This window comes from Carcharodon carcharias, chromosome 12 (genome assembly GCF_017639515.1).
Source record: "Carcharodon carcharias isolate sCarCar2 chromosome 12, sCarCar2.pri, whole genome shotgun sequence".
NCBI lineage: Eukaryota > Metazoa > Chordata > Chondrichthyes > Lamniformes > Lamnidae > Carcharodon > Carcharodon carcharias.
The window spans coordinates 30,596,676-30,616,374 of record NC_054478.1 but is presented as its reverse complement, the minus strand read 5'-3'; the positions used below and the strand labels follow the sequence as shown (position 1 = coordinate 30,616,374).

General features: G+C 42.6%; 1 protein-coding gene across 4 annotated transcripts in view; it reads left to right on the top strand.

Annotated features, from left to right (window-relative positions):
* The first annotated feature begins 744 nt into the window (after positions 1-744).
* si:dkey-3d4.3 (leucine-zipper-like transcriptional regulator 1) overlaps positions 745-19,699 on the top strand; it is a 44,375-nt gene continuing 25,420 nt past the window's right edge. For 2 of the 4 annotated variants that reach the window (XM_041200150.1, XM_041200148.1), the window contains exons 1-2: positions 745-816; positions 15,108-15,397. In XM_041200150.1, the coding sequence (XP_041056084.1) occupies positions 15,235-15,397 (163 nt within the window). In that variant the 5' untranslated portion in view covers positions 745-816; positions 15,108-15,234. Of the gene's footprint in view, positions 817-13,591; positions 13,698-15,107; positions 15,398-19,699 lie in introns of those variants that run through there. The other 2 variants (XM_041200149.1, XM_041200151.1) reach the window with 2 other exon arrangements.

Here is a 19,699-nt window from a genome sequence, read left to right as displayed (position 1 = left end):
TATGGTTGACTCTTATAATGCCCTCTGAACAAGGGCAATTAGGGATAAACAGTACATGCTGGCCTAGCTAGTGACAATTTTTTTAAAAAACCCTCTATTATTGGAGCTGCATTTCAAATTACATTCATTCAAAATTTCTGCAAAGAATATCCATGAAAGAGCTTGATATACTGCTGCTTCTGTTTGATGAAAACAGCATTAAGCAAAATTGTCTCTATTATTCGAACTTCTTCAAGAAGGTCTTCACTCACAATCCGATTTTAGGTCAAACAGCCCTTTCACTCAATTGATTTCATCTTTTCAAATGATCTACCCCAGGGACTGCCTGCCCACAAGCACGCAGAATGGGTCTGGGTAAAGAAGTTCCAACTGTGGTTTTCAAAGGGCCTTTCTCTGGATTCATTCCCAAAAATGAGAAACTCGTGGTTTTGGGAAGTTATTTGAGCAGAGTCAGTGCTGGGGAATAGAACATCTTTTCCATCCAATGTAAGGATGGAAGTCATCCAAGTCTGTGCAGTGGACAGCCAAACGCACATTTTTTCCCCCCATTGGCATATCACTCGATACATATAACATGATCTCTTAATCTGAGAGTCTGCTTGGGGTGGAGGGCTGCGAAGTATTTGGAGAGACTCCCTTGGCCCACCATCTGCCTGTTGACCATCCAGGACTGTAGGAGGCAGCACCGGGTAAGACGCTAGAAAGGCAGCTGAAAGCTGACAACAGGGCGGTGCCTCCTGAGCTCTCAGTAGCTTCTTGGTGTCTGCAGGGTTTACGCGTGAAGACGAGAGTTTTTTTGTTTGCCCTGGATACATGGTATTTAACTTTGATGTTTCTCTTTGGGATGTTTCAGGCAGCAACGTGAGGGGATGGGTTAGGAACATTGACCCAGATTGGGAGACAAATGGATACTTTGTGAACTGTAGCAACTTTGTGTAACCAGTCGTGGCGAATTCCCCCCAGTGTCGGACTGATTTATTTATATATATATAGATGTTGATACTGTTATATCTCTCAACAGGAGTACATACCCAGTTCCCTTCTTGTATATCCTGTAGACTTGGCTCAGGGGAAAGGCAAGGCTATAACATGTCCTAACTTTTAGAACAGTTGCGCGGTGTAAAGTGTTTTTAAACGGCAAGGTTTGGGATTGAGTTGTGTTTTCTCTTTTATCGAACGTGTTCTGGTGGATTCGCAGCGAAAGCAGCTGTTGACAGTTGTGCTGCTGTTTCAGTTACTGGCACACTCGCCTTATTGTGTGGTACAATGAGGGAATCCACGTGTGCGACTGTGTAAGTTCACAATTAAACTGGCTGGTTCCTCTTCCCCCTCCAATTCTCCCAGTTGATTTTCTCCCCTTGACTCAGTTGTGGCACTTTGACTCCTGAGTCAGGAGGTTCAAGACCCAGTCCAGAGACATACATTTATATAGAACTTTTCACGACCTCTGGACGTCTCAAGTGCTTTACAGCCTACGAAGCATTTGTTTTGACGGGCAGTCACTGTTGTAATGTAGATTAGACGTCAGCCAATATGCTCATGGCAAACCCCCACAAACACCAATGTGATACCGACCAGAGATAATCTATTTTTGTGATGTTATTGAGGAATAAACATTGGGCATTATTCTGGGAATAACTGCTGCTCCTCTTCAAAGTGTTGTCATGGGATCTTTCACATTTAACCAAGCAGACAGATGGAGCCTCAGTTTAATGTTTCAAAAAAGGCAGCACCTCCATCAGTGTAGTACTCCTTAGCACTGCACTGGAGGGTCAGGTTTGATTTTTATGTGCATGCCCTGGAGTGGGACTTGAACCTGGAAACTTGTGACTCAGAGGCAAGTGTGCTACCAACTGAGGCTGACACTTGAGCACAAAAATAAATGCTGACAGTCCAACGCAGTACTGAGGGAGTGCTCTGAAGTTGCCATCTTTCAGGTGAGACATTAAACCAAAACCCAGTTTACACAGTTGGCTATCAAAGATCCCATAGGAAGGATATACCAAAGGAGAGCAGGAGGGGAGTTCTCCCCTCTCTTCTCGTCTATATTTACCCCTCAATCAACATCATAAAAAAAAACAGATTATCTGGTCATTGTCACATTACTGTGCTCATATTATCTGCTATGTCTTTGCTTTTTTCCCATTGTGGACCACAATCGATCACAAAGACGTGGTGGGCAGGGGGACATAATTCATATCAAAAATAATTTGGAAGTTTTTCCTCCACTCAGTACTTGCGCCTGTGAAGCAGGGGGTGGGTTGTACCAGAGTACAGGGCAGCAGTGGCAAAATAAAAAGTCGCAGGAGTTAACCATATGGCCCCTCGAGCTTGACCTGCCATTCAATACAATCATGGCTGGTCTCCTCAAATTCCATTTTCTGCCCGCTCACCATATATCTTGATTCCCTGAGAGATCAAATCTGTCCATCTCAGCCTTGAATATAGCCAATGGTGGAGCATCCAGAATCCTTTGGCGCAGGGAATTGCACAAAGATTGACAAACTCTGAGTGAAAACATTTCTCATCTGAGTCCTAAATGACTCCCCCCGCCCCGACTCAGTGTTCTAGATTCCCAAGCCAGAGGAAAAACCTCTTGGAATCTACCCTGTCAAGCCATCGCAAGCAAGACTATTCTTGTCTTTGCTTGAGGTCTGTGCCTATAAAATTGCAACAGACTTTAGAGTCAACATTACACACCAACTGAGGTTTACTATATTAAAACTGCTTTGTTTTTTGATTGAGCTGCTGCATGCAGAACCATATGAAAGAAATAAAGCTAATACACAAGAACGTACAGGCTTTTAGGAACAGGAAATGCTGTTGCCTACATCAAGCCCATCCCAAAATGACACATTACACCACTACGTCAATATAACTCAACAGACAAGTGTGGGATAAATAATATTTTCATAAGCAAAGCTGGCTCATGTGGTAAAATTCCACTGGTTTGTAGAGGCTGATCGTAATATGTCGGAATGCAGTTTGATTTTCGTCACAAGATGCCATTCTAGTGCATCACGGAGGAATGTATAGCCAGTTCTGTTGAAAAGTCACAGATGTTGATTTAAAGGCTGATTTAGAAATGGTTGTGCCTTTTGTTGTTTGCATCAGTTTATTAAAATTACAATTTGTTACACAATGAGTGCCTGATTTTAACCTGGTCACCAGCGGGAGCAAGGATGGCACATGGCAAAGGGCACCTGATTGTCTCCAGGGAAGGGAGGTTGTCGGATGAAGCACGCCAAGCTACATTTCCCACCCCTACTCAATCCCATCCTGTAACATCTGAAGTTTGAAAGAGGAGACCATCTTTTTATTTTTAAAATGACCTCCAATAGTTTGAAGGATAACCCAATGTTAGATTGCTATGCTAAAGCAGGGGAGGCACTGTTTAGTAAAAATTTCAGGCAGGGTAATTTACTGAACCAGCCAGGAATAATATATACTGCCTTAATCATCACAGCATATTTGTGATTATCAATAGATAAAAGAACTTTTTAATAATATTTATAATTTTCTGCCTCCAAGCCACTTTTACATTCAATTTGAGTATTATCCCACTTTTTATTCTCTTTTATTTGCAATCATTTTGATTCTTGCTCATTATTTTTTAATGTATTCCACTTACTTACTTACCTGCCAAATGAGATTTCTTTCCACAACAGTGGAATGGCTTTGGTGGAATGAAAGAGTCCCCTTCTTGTTTTAATAGTGAATTATTTTGTATTAGTGTGTTTCTATTGGTTAAGTGTGTTTATTGAATATAGGAGAATGGAAATCTTGATATGCTGCTGTATTCAGTATGTACTAGGTCAATGCATTTGTCGATCTGTAAGTTGAGCCTCTTGCAGTGAATGATGGAATAGAGTAAGTTACTTTACTTCAGCTTGGCCAGGCTTTTAAAGCAAAAATCGGAAGTTTCAGATTGAAAACCTGAACTAATTGGCACTTCTGAGTTAGGAGGTTATTTGTTTAAGCTTTATTGCAGGACTTAATTGCAGAGTAAATAGAGATAAACTATCCCCTCAAGCAAGTAGGTCAATAGAGAGAGGTCATAGATTTAAAATCATTGGCAAAAGTTCCAAAGGAGAGAGAAATGTTTTTGCACCGATTTATTGGGATCTGGAACACTGTGCCTGAAAAGGTGGCAGAAGCTGATTATGTGAATAATGTTAAAAGGGAATTGAACAGGCACTTAAGTGTGAGGAACTGGACAAGTGCACATGCGCAGACAGCTGTCTTGCATTGGCAGAAGGCACAGTGTTAAATTCAGGATCCCATTATCTGTTGAGTTGGATAGAAGCATTCCCTGGGAATTACTTGCAGAAGATAGGGAATTTTCCCAGTAACTTGGCCAACATTCATCCTTTATACACGTGAAAACAGATTAATTGGTCATTGCCTCGATGCTGCACACAAACTATAAATGCAACATTTCTTTTGTATCCTCCTTTTAAACTTTTCAAGTTCTTGAAGTCACAGTTGCTAAGTTGGCACAAACACTTATGAGTTCAGAGAAGAATGAAGTTGCCAACATTTTTTTCATTCGTGGGATGTGCACTTCGCTGGCTGGGCCAGCATTTATTGCCCATCCCTAGTTGCTCTTGAGAAGGTGATGGTGAGCTGCCTTCTTGAGCCGCTGTAATCCATGTGGTGTAGGTACGCCCACAGTGTTGTTAAGAAGTAAGTAAATCAATTTAAAGTAAGTGCTTTAGATTTTAACCTTTTGGACCTAAGATACTTAAGAAATCTTTGAGCATTAGGGAGCATGCATCATGTTATGGGGCTCCAGCAGGGGCTCCACCTGTGACTGCAAGGCGTTTTGAATTTCCCATTTTTGTTCCATACATAATGCCACAGGAGGTCATTTGCGCAAATAAATAATTGTTCTCATCTGTTCAATGTCTCATTGTCTTCTAACTGCTGCTGGGTGTATTTGGCAGATGCATATGAGATTATATTACTTAATCAAATAGGTAGCACGTGGCACATTAATTCTATGAGTCCCTTCGCTCTCTGAGGCCACCAATGCATGCACGCAATGTTGGCTGGCTATCACCATGACAAGGGTGTATTGTATACAAACCATTTACTCCAGAGTGTTCAGCTCATTATACTGTGATTCATGACATTGGCGCTTCACCAGCAATCCTTTGTATATCTACTTCTGTCTCTATCTCTCTCTACTGGCAAACATATAATACATTATACCACAAGGACCTGGATTTGGGGTCAGTAGCGAAGCAATAGCACTCGCTGCTGACCTCTAGGAAAACTACTATCAAAGATCTAGTGATCTCTCTGCCATGGCTTTCCCCTTTTCTCAACTGCCATTTAAATCTGGCACCAAGTCAAGGGGATCTACAGGTGCAGTGATGTCAGCTAGCATGATAAACAGCCAATCACATTGAAGTATTCTCAAAGACGGCAAATTAGCAAGTTAATAGCACTGAATCCCTTTATTTTTCTTTAGATTTTCAGATAGCGAAATAAATTATATGATTAACTTTCAATAGAAAGTGAAATCTAACATCATAAGAAGTAGTAATAGGCGTAGGCCATTCAATAAGATCATGGCTGATTTAATTGTGGCTTTAACTCCATTTTCCTGTCTGTCTCCCGTAACCCTTGACTTCCTCTCAATCAAAAATCTCTCTAACTCAGCCTTAAATATATTCATTGATCCAGACTCCACTATTCTCTGTGGAAGAGGATGCCAGACTATTGACCTATCTGAGAGAAGAAATTCCTGTTCATCTCTGTCTTAAATGGATACCCCTCATTTTTAAACAGTGCCCCTCAGTTCTAGATTCCCCCCATGAGAGGAAGCAAAGTCTCAGCAACTACCCTGGCAAACCCTCTCAGAATCTAAAATATTTCAATAAGATTGCCTCTCATTCTTCTAAACTCGAATGAGTATGGGCTCAACCTGTTGAACCTTTCCTCATATTATAACCCACTTCACTCCCGAAACCTCGCATTTTCCCACATTATACTGCAGCTGCCAAATGTTTGCCCACTCACTTAACCCATCTCTATCCCTTTGCAGACTCTTTGTATCTTCCACGCAACTTGCTTTCCTACCTATCTTTGTATCATCAGCAAATTTGGCTACAATGCAGTCGGTCCCTTAATTTTTAAGTCATTAATATGGATCATTAATAGTTGAGGCCCCAGCACTGATCCTTGTGGCACTCCACTAGTTACAGTTTGCCGAATTGAAAATGATCCATTTACCTGACTACCTGTTTCCTGATAGCATGGATAGAGGATTGGATAACTAACAGATCACTCCCAACACCATGAGGTCTTATCTTGTGCATTAACATTTTATGTGGCACCTTTATCGAATGCCTTTTGGAAATCCAAGTTGACTACATCTACTGGTTCCCCTTTATCTACCCTGTTTGCCACATCCTCAAAGAACTCTAATAAATTTGTCAAACATACTTTCCCTTTTACAAAACCATCTTGCCTCTGCCTGATTGTATTATGATTTTCTAAATGTCCCGCTACTACCACCTTAATAATGGAATCTAGCATTTTCACAATGACAGATGTTGGATTAACTGGCCTATATTTTCCTGCGTTCTGTCTCCCTTCTCTCTAAATAGAGGTGTTACATTTGCAGTTTTCCAATGGGACCTTTTCCGAATCTAGGAAATTTAGTAAGATTACATCTAATCAGCCACTATCTCTGTAGCCATTTATTTTAAGACATTAGGATGCAAGCCATAAGGATAGGGGACTTGGACTTCAGTTTTCCTAGTATTTTTTCTCTGGTGATTGTGATCGTTTTAAGTTCCCATCTCCCTTTTTACCCCTGGTTTTCCACTATTTTTGGGATGCTTTTTGTTGTTTCTTCTGTGAAGTTAGATATAAAATACTTGTTTAAAGTGTCTGCCATTTCCTTGTGTCTCACAATTAATTTCCCCTCTCACCACCTAAGGCACCAATATGTACTTTAACTACTCTTTCCTTTTTATTTGCTTGTAGAAGTTTTATTGTCTGTGTTTATACTTCGTGCTGGTTTTCTCACATGCTCCAATTTCTCCCTTTTTTTAGTCATACTTTGGTTTCTAAAATTTTCCCCAATATTCCAGCCTACCACTAACGTTTGCAGAAATACATTATATAAATATATATGTGTCAATATAAATAAACTTTTGAAAAGTTATTATTTTAAAGGTGGAACTTTTTTAACATAATGGAGAAATTTGATATCCCATAAATATAAAGTTCGTTTTTAAGGGACACCCAGGGCGTTTAGCAGTAACTATGACGTTAGTGTGTCATTAAAAACCTAGTTACATCTGATACAACAAGGTAATTTTTACAAGAGCTTTTACAATGTGATCAACAGCATAAAAGTGGAAGTCCTGGTCAGTTCAGTGATTTCTAATTGATTGCGTTCTGGTAGTGTGTCTCAACGGCAACCCTCTGGAGAAACAGTAGAATCACCGACAGTAACTTGGAATCTCCGCATTTAGCTATCATTTGTTACGACCAGGTGAGGAGGAATGAGTTGGCTCTCCTTCTATTCAGCCCCCTCGGTTGGCCTCAAGGTTTTAAAATTTCTTTTAATTGTAAGTGCTTTTTCCAATCGGAATGTATTTATTTGTTAATAAGGAGCCAATGAAACCTGGTTTTCTTGAGTCGAAGAAAGAGTAAGTTTATTAGTTACTAAATTTAAAGAAAAAATAATAAAGACGTGATGACACACACACATATCAGAAATAAGAAAGCTAGAGTCCAGTAAAAGGTTAAAAGGATATAGGATTAAGTCCTTTGCTTGTCTTTGAGCAACAGATTGTTGTATGTTGCAGCCTTCTGAAGTTAGTTGGTTTCCTGTAAAGTTCCGGAGTTGACTTGGTTCATGTCTTCACTATGTTGAAAACACTCTTTTAGCTTCAGAGAGGGAGAGAAATCATTACTGCTGTCTTCCAGCAGTGTTTTAGATGGCTGTGATGTTTCTTATTCCTCCTGCCCCTGCTCCTGATTCTGCTTGGCAGAACCAGTTTTTAAAAATCCTGTCCTGTCGAGGAGGGGAATAGCGAGTGTAAGGGGGAGAGGGAGGTGAGGGGGAGCAGTGAGGGGAAGAGGGAGGGGGAGGGGTGAGGGGGCATTGAGGGGAAGAGGGAGCGGGAGGAGTGAAGGGGTGAGGAGATGAGGGAGCGGGAGGGTGCGGTGAGGGGAAGGGTGGGGGGGATGTGAGGGGAAGAGGGGCCGGGAAGGAGAGGGAAAGAAGGGAGAGGGGAAAGGGAAAGAAGGGAAAGATGGAAGGGGGAGGAGAGAGCAGTGGAAGAGGGAAGGGGGGAGGGGATTGCGAGGGATGGAATTGAAGGAGGGTGAGGAGCAGAGTGGGAGAGGGGTAGAGATGGGGAGGAGGGATGGAGGGGGAGTAAGGGATGAAGGGGTGGGGGAGTTAGAGAGAGAGAGAGAGTGTCATCCCTCACCCTTCACTGCTACAGTCTCACAGCCAACTGGTCTTGTGGTGCAGTAGCAGCAACACCCCCACCCCACCCAATCTTACAGTCCCGTCAACACACCCCTCTCCCCATCCAGCTCCTCTGGTTCCTGATTTTATCTCCACCCATCCAAGGCAAAGTGGCCCTTTGTTTTTTTTCCTCCAGAGTTGGTCACTTAGCCCTGGTGAAAAAAATACCTAAACATGACCCCTAGCACCAAAAATGATGGACATCCCTGTCCCAGAGCACTTGGCATCCAATGAAGCACTTTTTGAAGTGTAGCTGCTGGCTGTCACGCCTACAACAATCTACATTTGTGCCACATCACCAGTACCCCTTTATAAATGACAGAGAAAATATTGGACCAGCGCCACTTGTTTTATGCCAGCAAATGTCCAAACACATTCTTGCTTACAAAACCATCTGAAAAGTAAGCTGATTTGGGTTACAGTTGCATTGGGAGGATGTTGGGTAAGAGCTGTGCTTTAAAAGGGAAGGAATGGCTAAGGGGAGTAAGCTTTTCCTTGCTCGGTGTGCTCCTGTCAATTTTGTAACCAGAATTGAGACCTCAAGTTTATAGCATCAGTTACATGGAGTGTCCTGCAATAACTTCACTGCAAGTAATGAGAAGGGCTGGGGAATGGAGAATGAGGCACAATTCCAATTGTCTTGAGTTTTAGTCCGAAGGCACAGAAAGCTGGGAATGAGATTTTCCCATCTGATAGCATGGTGAGAAACTTTGGAATGTTGCATAGTTTGTTTGAAAGTATTGTTTAGGGTTGCCAAATCTGGCTGGACATATTACGGGAGACTTCGATGGAAGTGACATCGCAGAAAGCTGGTGGCATGGCCCGAGTGGGTAAATTTCTTCACTGGCCCAATTTCTCATCCACCTTACCAACTCATCCCACTCCCCTTGGCCGCTCTCCCAGATTCAGTTTTTTGACATTGGTTTCCTTTCTTTTCCTCACATCAGCCAACTCAGAGCCTTGAAATGTTTAGTTCTGGCTTCCAACATGAGTTGTGTTCAATATCCCAAGATTAAAAGAAAACAAATAAAACAGCACCGCAGTGAAAAGCGGCGACACTCCTGTCAACTGCCTCTTCAGGGTAGAAGTAACACACTTGACCTTTAACAACTGATACAGGCCCAGGAAAGGCCCAGGCTTTCAGCAGGGCCTAGGTCATCATTGCCTGCTTGTTCGCAGCCATTTCACCGTGGACCTATAGCACCTGAGAAATTATCAAGTCAAATGTTTTTTTTCAACAAAATGAATGCGACTTGACAAACAAAAAGTTATTGCTGATAAAAGAGACATGCCTAAGCTTTTCATCTTCCACTCATTAGAATAATCGCAAGAATACCAATTCTTGTGGGTGTCCTGATGAGTGCAAGATGAAAAGCTTAGACATGTCTCTTTTTCCAGCAATACTCAAGCTCTGTACTACCAAGCAACTGAACAAAAAGTTGTTAGATCTGCAACTTCGCTGGTTACACTGTCTTAAAACAAGTGACCTTTTTCAGTCTTTTTAATCAATGTAATTTTTCTAACTCAGCAGCAAAGCAGGCAGCAGTGTTCCCTCATACCTCGAATCCTGGGACTCCCTTTCAGTTGCCAGCAAAACTTTCTAGGCTGGCTACCGGTGCTATGAATTTTGCAGGCAGGAGCAGTTGATAGTTCAAACAGTTGCCCTTTGCTTAACCACTCGCTCCTTTACCTCACGGCTCCTTCTCAATTCTCTCGGTCTCGCTCTGGAGGTTGACTGGAGGCACAGACAGCGCCGGTGGGGGTGAAAGACAGGCAGCTGCAGCAGTGACATCCGCAAGTGCAGTGTGCATGTATGTTGGTTACGTTCTATGTCATCACGCTGCACCTGCGTGGCTGCTGCAAACACAGTCGTTGCCATTTGTGCCATTTCGGGAGGGTTGGCAACCCTACTTATTGTTTAGGAATGGAATTCCAGAGTTTAGTGCTGAGCTAGGAAGAGGGCGAGTCCATGGTGGGTTTTGAAAATGAGGTTGAGAATTTTAAAATTGAGGCATTGCCAGACTGGGAGCCAATGCAGGTGAGCGAGCATAGGAGCAATGGGTGATTGGAACTTGGTGCAAGTTAAGATACGGGCAACAGAGTTTTGGATGAGCTTAAGTTTAAGGGCGGTGCAAGGTTGGGAGTGTGGCCGGGAGTACATTGGAATAATTTAGTCTGGAGATGACAAATGCATGGATGAACCTAAATGATACAATTTTAGAGGGGGCGAGGGTGGGGGGAGGTGCAGGAACAGAAACCCTGCTGTGGGTATGGTTCACAATTCTTCGAAGGTGGCAGGACAAGTTGAGACATCTGTCTATAAAATAAAGCGTTTATAAATTTAGAAATTGGGCAGAAAAAGCAAAGAATCTTCATGGAGCACTTTTTTTGTTCAATTCTGAGCACCGTGCTTTAGGAAGGATGTCAAGGCCTTGGAGTTGGTGCAGACGAGTTAACTAGCATGGTATCAGGGTTGAGGGATTTAGTTGATGTAAAGAGACTGGAAAAGCTTAGAGTGGAGGAGGTTTTTGATAGAGATGTTCAAAATCATAAATGGCTTGATAGAATGAATAAATAAGGAGAAACTGAATCCAGTGGCAGAAGGGATGGTAACCAGAGGACCCAGATTTAAGGTGATTGGCAAAAGAACCAGAGGTAATATGAGGAATTTTTTTTATACAGTGTTGTTGCTGTGATCTAGAGTGTACTGACTGAAAAGCTGCTGGAAGCTGGTCCAATAGTATCTTTCAAAAGGGAATTGGATACGTGTGTGAAGAGAAAAAGATTGGCAGAGCCAAGGGGAGTGGGATTAATTGGACACTGCTACCAAAATGTTGGCGCAGGCACGATGGACTGAATGGCCTCTTTCTGTGGCGTATCATTTTGAGGGTTTCTGCTGCAGATGAGGTTCAGAGGCCGGAACACTGGTATTCAAAATTAGCAAGTTCTAGAATGTGGAGAGGATGCTGTGACAAGATGGGTCGGTGGCAGTTTGGGAGGGGCCAGCAGCTGATCTGTCCACTTTGGCTCCTCTGCATTGCCCGCCTCTTGTGAAGCCAGCCTCTTGAAGCCAGCACAGACCTGAGCCAGCTGGCCAAACTGCTTGCTTGACTGATTTCCCACTGTTGCGGAGGTGAGAAGCCAAAGGCAGTATATATGCTCATGTTCGGAGATCTTGTCAACAGCCTCCTCCAGCCCTGAAATCAGTGCAGAAGCTGCCTGCTTAAACACTGCCCCTATGTTGTGGGAAGTTGGGTTGGGAGTAGGTTAGGGGGACACCATGTTTCTTTAACAAGCAGCCTTTGTTAAAAAGCTGCTCATCTGAATGCTCTTCACCTCCATGGATCAGTGATCTGAACAGAGAGAGAGAGCTTTGAGGAAAATAAATACTTCACAGTAGTACCTAGTGTTTTGTCAGCTTAAAGTAGTTTGCTTATAAAGTTTGTAAAATGTATACCAGCCTTAAGCGTCTTTAGAAGTTATAAATTAACATTAATCCACAGACTGAAAATTTCATCACACAGTGTGAGTGTGACTCGCCTGATGACTGATAATGGACAGCACAACGTTTAAGCCAAACGTAGAAAAATAATTTAAAATTCTAACCTTAGTGCCAAGGGTGTGATTTGCCATTTCAATATTTGGAGTCCAGCACAGTCCAATCAACTGCTGATATTTTCATCTCTAGTTCTTCTGCACTGCCTCTCCCTTCTGATTTCCATCTCCTATTTGCTTCTTTTTAAAAAGGGTGGCTATCCCTGCTGATTGGATGTACAAATGGCTGCTCACATTATTGTACATATTCTACCAGCAGCACTAGTATCCCCAGCATCAGGCTCTTCATGGTTGTTGTTATTGTTTAGTGCGCCAATCAGGCCCATCCTGACTGTTTCTGGTTACCAGCTTTTGTCTCTATTGACCTTAAACATATGAATACAAGAACACAAGAAATAGGAGCAGTAGTAGACCCGTCAAGTCTGCTCCGCCATTCAACACGATCATGGCTGATCTTGGGCTTCAACTCCACTTTCCCACCTGTTCCCCATTTCCCTCGATTTCCTGAGGGACCAAAAATCTGTCTGTCCCAGCCTTAAATATATTCAATGGTTGGAACATCCACAACTCCCCTGGGGTGGAGAATTCCAAAGATTTGCAACCCTTTGAGCGAAGAAATTTCCCCTCATCTCAGTCCTAAATGGTCGGCCTCTTATCCTGAGATTGTGCCCCTGTGATTTAGATTCCCCGAACAGCAGAAAACAATCTCTTGGCGTTCACCCTAACGAGCCCCTTCAGAATCTTGTACGATTCAATGAGATAACACAGGAATGGGAATTAGCAACTGAATCCCTCGAGCCTGTTCCATCACTCAGTAAGATCATGGCTGATCTGTGACCTAACTTCATTTACCCGCCTTTTCCCCATAACCTTTGATTAACAGAAATCTGCCAGATTTAGAATTAACAATTGACATGGCATCAATTGCGGTTTGCATAAGAGAGTTCCAAACTTCTACCATCCTTTGCTCATTGAACTGGTTCCTATCGCCACTCCTGAAAGTTGACAGCTCAGTTGTGATTGATTTTTTTTTTTGTGGAGACTGCTAACAAGAATGCCAGCTTTAAGGCTAGTCTCTGGAACCTGCGGAGAACGCTTCAGTTATTTCCCGCGGGGTTTGCGGCAGCTCCAACAGCAAAGGTCATGAGAAGGCATGAAGGGAGGTCTCAAACTGGTGGATTAAGCTGCCCAAAGTCAGCTGATCTTTCCTGCAAAAGTAATGGAGGTGAGTGCTGCTAGGGATTACTGAGGCAGGTGGATGGGAAGAGGCAGAATAAGCCAAAGGTATAGCTCTAGGTATTCAAAATAGGGTTCCTGGAGCCAAAGGATCCTCTGTGGTCGCCAAGGCTGTAAAATGTCAGTCCATCTGACATTAGATTATTGTGCTGAATATCTTACTAGAAAATCATTTTGATTTTTTTTTTTACTAAGCAATGAAGGTGTCAGCCTGTGACTCAGCGGGTAGCAATCTCGCCTTGGAGTCAGAAGGTTGTGGTTCAACTCCCACTTCAGACACCTGAGCACAAAATTGAAGCTGACGTTCCAGTGCAGTACCGAGGGAGTGATGCACTGTTGGAGGTATTGGCTCTCAGATGCGATATTAAGCTGTTTGCGCTCTCAAGTGGATGTCAAAGATCCCACGGTACTATTTCAAAGGAAAATGGGAATTTCTTTTCTCCCCCATGCCCTGTATTTACTCCTCTACTAACGTCACTGAAAACAGATTATCTGGTCATTTAGCACATTTCTCTTTGTGGGGCCTTGCTGTGCAAGAGTTGATTGCTGCATTTCCTACCGGAGTGACTACAATTCGAAAGTAATTAATTGAGCTGGAAAGTGCTTTGGGACTTCCCAAGGTTGTGTGTGGTGCTATATAAATGCAAGTTCTTTTTCATGGTAACGTTATTTTTTTCAGAAGGTGCTGGCTGACGCTTTCTTTCAGGAGCTAGGACAGGAGGTCCACAGAATATGTGCAGGACCTGTGGCCATAATTCTCTGCATGGGGTGCTTATGGCTGAGGTTGAAAAGAGTGATGCAGGGCTGCCCCTTTGAAGTGTAGCGAAAATTGGAAGAAAGCCAACATGAGCTGCTCTTGTCCAACGCCTAGCAGACAGGTTTGAAAACAGTTGGCCTTTTTTTCACTGGAGTTGAGGTGGTGAAAAACATGAATGGAGCCCAGAGGTTGGGAAGAAAAGAATAGGGGCAGTACCATATTTAAAGTAATGATTCTGAGGAATAAGAGTTCCAAGTTGTATCTGGCTTTCAAACATTATTTAGAATTTATCAGTGCAGCTTGGTTTTCATAACTGATTGAAATCCCACAACCATGTATCTTTTGTCCAGGTCAAAATGTTAATGGCTAACTGCTGAACTGGTAAAAAATCCCCCTTTACCTCCACCCACTATCTCGAGAGGCTCACTGTAAATTCTTAATTTTAGTCACTAGATTTTTGTGATTCCCCCCCCCCCCCCACATTTTTAAATGGACTTTGCCTTTGAAGATGTCCTAGATTGAATCTGAGCCATGTGTTCAGACAATATACACATGTGGATGGAAGAGTTTGGCACAAAGAGATCAGTAACAATGTTTTGATGATGAACTAGAGGTGCAGATTCAAAGGCAGGCAGGTGGGATTTGCCTGATTTTTACCAAGAAAATAAAGTATTCTTCTTTCGTCATATTGCCCTTCTCTAGTTCCTGTGAATTCCTAAGGTTTCAGTTGGTGCATGAAGGCAACTTAAGTAACTTTCAGATGTCAAAATGTAGAAAGTGTGTCTGTGAATTGGTGTGCATTTTAGACATGTTTCATTGAGATCATTTTAACTTTGTAGTTCAAGATTTCTTAACATCTACAAAATCCATAACTTTACTCTTGAGTGTTTTAAACAAGCTGAGTAAAGTCACACACCTGAATTGTTGATGCAGTTTTTTTCTCTCCACAGATGCTGCCTGGCCTGCTGAGTATTTCCAGCATTTTCTGTTTTTGTTACAGATTAAAGTTTGCAAGTTTCAAATCAAAAATGAATGATAACTTCCTGCTTTTATTCCTAGAGCATTCTGTGACATTCACCCAGACGTTTTTGGCTGACAAATGAGTGTTGTATTCTATGGGAAAGCAGCATGGTGGCTGTTCAGCTGCCATTTATTTGGGAAATAATCCGGTTGTGACAGGAACGTTATGCAAAAAGGAATTGGCCAACCTGTATGGAGGCAGCTCTCCCAGTCCAAAGCAGCACCGGTGGAACGATATAAACATGGCTGCTGCACCTATGAGGGATACGTCTATCTTTATGGTGGTCGGAGGCAAAATGGGCTGAAGGATTTTTGGAGGTACAATATTGGTAAGATGTCAGGTTTCCACTTGGCTTGTTTCTCTAACTATCTCTTGCTGCCTGTGATGTGTCGTCGTCTTCAGATTTTAGCTAATTTGAGTCTGAATAAGAGTTAATTGATAACTGGCCTACACCAGCGCTAGTGATCAGGCTGGGAGTTTGGCCTCCACTGAGGTGGGTGGGGAGAGCGCTGTGAGGCAAATGGGTTCTTAAACAGGAAACGTGGATCCAGTAGCATGCAATATTAAGCTGCTGAAGATTGAATTCCCTGTCATGTGTGTGTGTGTGTTGTGCCGAGTGGCAGTTGGGCTAAAGGAGAATTTTGGAAAATATTGCAAGGGAGTTGCTCTCCTGAATGATCAGAGGGCTGCTGGTGGGTTACTCATGCAGTCTGACTGAAAATTGAAATAGGATTTTGGGGGAAATAGAGTGGAGGGGGAAATGGGAAATGTATGGAGAGTTTTTACGAAAATGACAGAAAATTTAATGCATATTTAAACACGCTAATTTTGGGAGTTCACTTGAGACCCTTCCTAAGGAGGTCCTTGTTGCAAAGTGCATGTTCCTTTACAAGGCAAATAGCTTGGTTATTCTAAGCAGGGCCTTTAAAGTTTCACATTTGTGGCATTTCCCCTGTTCCACTTTCCCTCCTTGTTTTCTTCCTCAATTGCTTTTCTCCACTGTAGCTATAGTATACCAACATCAGTATTTTTTTTCAAATCATCTTTGGTATGCAATCTCCATATATTTCAGATCTTGCACAATTCACCTGCATCTGAAATGTGCACTTTGTGAAATTCATGCAATGTGACCACATTGATCTCTGCTCTGTAATGAGTCGGCTTTGCAGAAGTATTGCCCACCCAGAATCAGTGGAGAGAAAACTTTGCCAAGTTACTGAGACAATTTTGAGTGTGGAAGGTGTGTGGCATACACTGGGATTAAACAGATGTAAATCAAGAAATATGAGAAGATTGATGTTAACTACCACTGTTGAGATTCAGAACATCAGGTATTGGATATTTTAAGTTTTTGGTTACCTGCCTGACAGTTAACTGTGACTGGCTGGTTATCAGGTGAGACAGCTAGATGTTGAGAGACTGTGATTACCAGGAACTAGGGTTAAGATGACTAACAGCCATTAATCAGTTTAAAATGCACAGGTTTGGTAAACAAAAACTGCTGGTGTAGCATAAGGTTACACATTATTTTAAAATTAAAGTATTGAGATTGGACAAATTAGCTACACTCTCCTTTCCAGGTGGATTCCATACTAGAGTCCTCATGGAAGTCACGAGTGAAATAGGACACTTTCTGGTGGGTATCCTTGGAAAATCCTTAGAACCCAGGATTCTAAGGGCCAAGGGTTAGGGGAAAGGAAGTGTGACACCACCTACAAAAAAGGGGTTAAAGAGATGACCAGAGAATTACATTGTAGGGATTGTACATTGGATGAATGGCCAAAGAACTGCCTGAAGAAATACAGCGCTTTGGAGGGAGATCATGTTTGACAAATCTCTTGGGAATTCTTTAAAAGGAGCAGCAGTGATCTGAAATCTGGTGACATCTAAACAGAAAATTGATGGTTCCTTTCAAGAACATAAAATATGGAAAAAGGGGAAAGGCAGTGGCTGTTGCTTATTCAGATTTCATCAAAGCTTTTAAAGCAGTGTCATGCTGGAGACTGGTCCGTAACATGGCATAGATTGAGTGGCTGAAGCAGAAGAAGCAAAGGTTGGTGAAACTGAACTGGACTAGCCATATAAATACTGTGGCTACAGGAGCAAGTCAGAGTCAAGGAATCGTACGATGAGTAACCCACCTTCAGAATCCCCAAAGCCCTGTCTACCATCTACAAGGCATGAATCAGGAGTGTGATGGAATACTCTCCACTTGCCTGAATGAGTGAGCTCCCACAACATTCGAAGCTTGATACTGTCCAGGATAAAGCAGCCCACTTGTTTGGCACCGCATCCACAAACATTAACTTCCTCCACCACCGACGCACAGTATCAGCAGTGTGTACCATCTAAAAGATGCATTGCAGGAATTCACTAAGGCTCCTTCGACAGCATCTTCCAAGTCCACGACCACTACTATCTAGAAGGACAAGGGCAGTAGATAGATGGGAACACCACCACATGGAAGTTCCCCTACAAGTCACTCACCATCCTGACTTGGAACTACATCGCCGTTCCTTCACTGTCGCTGGGCCAAAATCCTGCAACTCCCTTCCTAACAGCGCTGTAGGTGTGAGTGTACCTACACCACATGGACTGCAGCAGTTCAAGAAGGAAGCTCACCACCACCTTCTCGAGGTCAATCAGGGTTGAGCAATAAATGCTGGCCCAGCCAGCGAAGCCCACATCCCATGAATGAATAAAAAAATGTAGGGTCGATTTGGAAGGATGTAACCAGTGAAGTAACTTGTGGATCAGTCCTTTTTACTGTTGATGTTCACTTGGAGGAAGGAACAGAAACAACATTCTCCAAGTTTGAGCTTGGTGCCAAGGTGGGAGGGACTGCAAACAAGCTGAATACAGAAAGATCTGTTTGGATAGAGGAGCTGAAGTGACAAGTGATAAAAGCTATTTATTGTGGAGAAAGAGAGTCATGAGAATAGGAAAAGATAATAAGCGTGGACATTACAAGCTAAATGGTATTGAGCAGGATACAATAGGGGGATTGGATGTTTTTGGTAGATGCATCACTGAAACCAGCTAACCCAAAATGGCAAAGAAACCAAAGACAATCTTGGACTATAGCCAGAGCAATAGGACACAACAGGCATAATTTTTAGTTTGTACAGTGCACTAGTCCTACACTAATCTGCAGTCTGTTTACAATTATCTATCTATTACAATCTGCACAGTTCTGTTTGCTATATTATGAAAAAGGCATTCAGGTAGTGGAAATGGTACAATGAAGGATAATTAAATTAGATACCTCAGCATGAGAAGTTGCATTGGCTGGTAATGTTTACAGTGGAGAAAAGGAAGCTCAGGCAAACTTATTGAAGCGTTGAAGATGCCAAGTGGCATAGTTGAAATAAGAATCACAATGTTCAGCATAGTCACAGATTCTCAAACAGGAAGGCAGAAGCTGGAATTAAAATCTAATAAGGGTGACCATGAAATCATCAGATTGTCATAAAAACACACCTGGCCGTTAGGGTAGGAAATCTGCCATCCTTGCCTGAAAAGGCATCTTCGATGCAACTACCTTCCACAGTGGAACAGACTGCCAAGGAGTGCAGATTGTATCAGCAAATTCAAGAGATTGTTGGATAAATGCCTGTTAGAAAAATTTGACGGAGGGATATGGTGGATACGATATTCCTCAGATACCGTGACAGGCCAGATAAACTGGAGGGGTTTTTCTAGTCCTCTGCATTTCTATAACAAAAACAAAAACAGAATTACCTGGAAAAACTCAGCAGGTCTGGCAGCATCGGCGGAGAAGAAAAGAGTTGACGTTTCGAGTCCTCATGACCCTTCGACAGAACTAGTTCTGTCGAAGGGTCATGAGGACTCGAAACGTCAACTCTTTTCTTCTCCGCCGATGCTGCCAGACCTGCTGAGTTTTTCCAGGTAATTCTGTTTTTGTTTTTGTTTTGGATTTCCAGCATCCGCAGTTTTTTTGTTTTTATCTCTGCATTTCTATGTCCTATACACTCACTGCAGAGTTTGATTGCTGTAGAAGCTGCCCTTGTTACTCTAGAAGTTTTGATTATAAGATACGCACTTTGCTTTTAATTTTGGTGAGCATTTAGGTAGTGCAGCTCATGCTGTGCCAGGTGTAGTGGTGTCTATCATATTACTCTGTTTCCCTATCCCCCTTTCGGTTCACTGGGCTGCTTGGCAGCTGGATGCTTCATTGCTCCAAGGCTTTTCCTGATACCAATGGGGTTCACCCATCAGGATGCATGCAACAGATCCCAGGAACTAACTGAGTGTTCACCTGAGAAGATCCTCTCCCACACTGAAAATGTGAAAGTCAGCAACATAGAGGGTTTGACCAGTATCTTAATGCTCGTCCAGTGCAGTGTGACAACACTGGCGGATGGTGGCATAATGGTAATGTCATTGGACCAGTAATCCAGAGAGCCAGGCTAATCGCTGTGGACGCAGGTTCAAATCCTGCCATGGCAGCTGGTGGAATTTACTTTCAATTAATTAATAAATCTGGAATTAAAATGACCATGAAATCATCAGATTGTCTATAAAAACACACCTGGCCTTTAGGGAAGGAAATCTGTTGTCCTTACCTGGTCTGGCCTGCATGGGACCCCAGACCCACAGCAATGAGGTT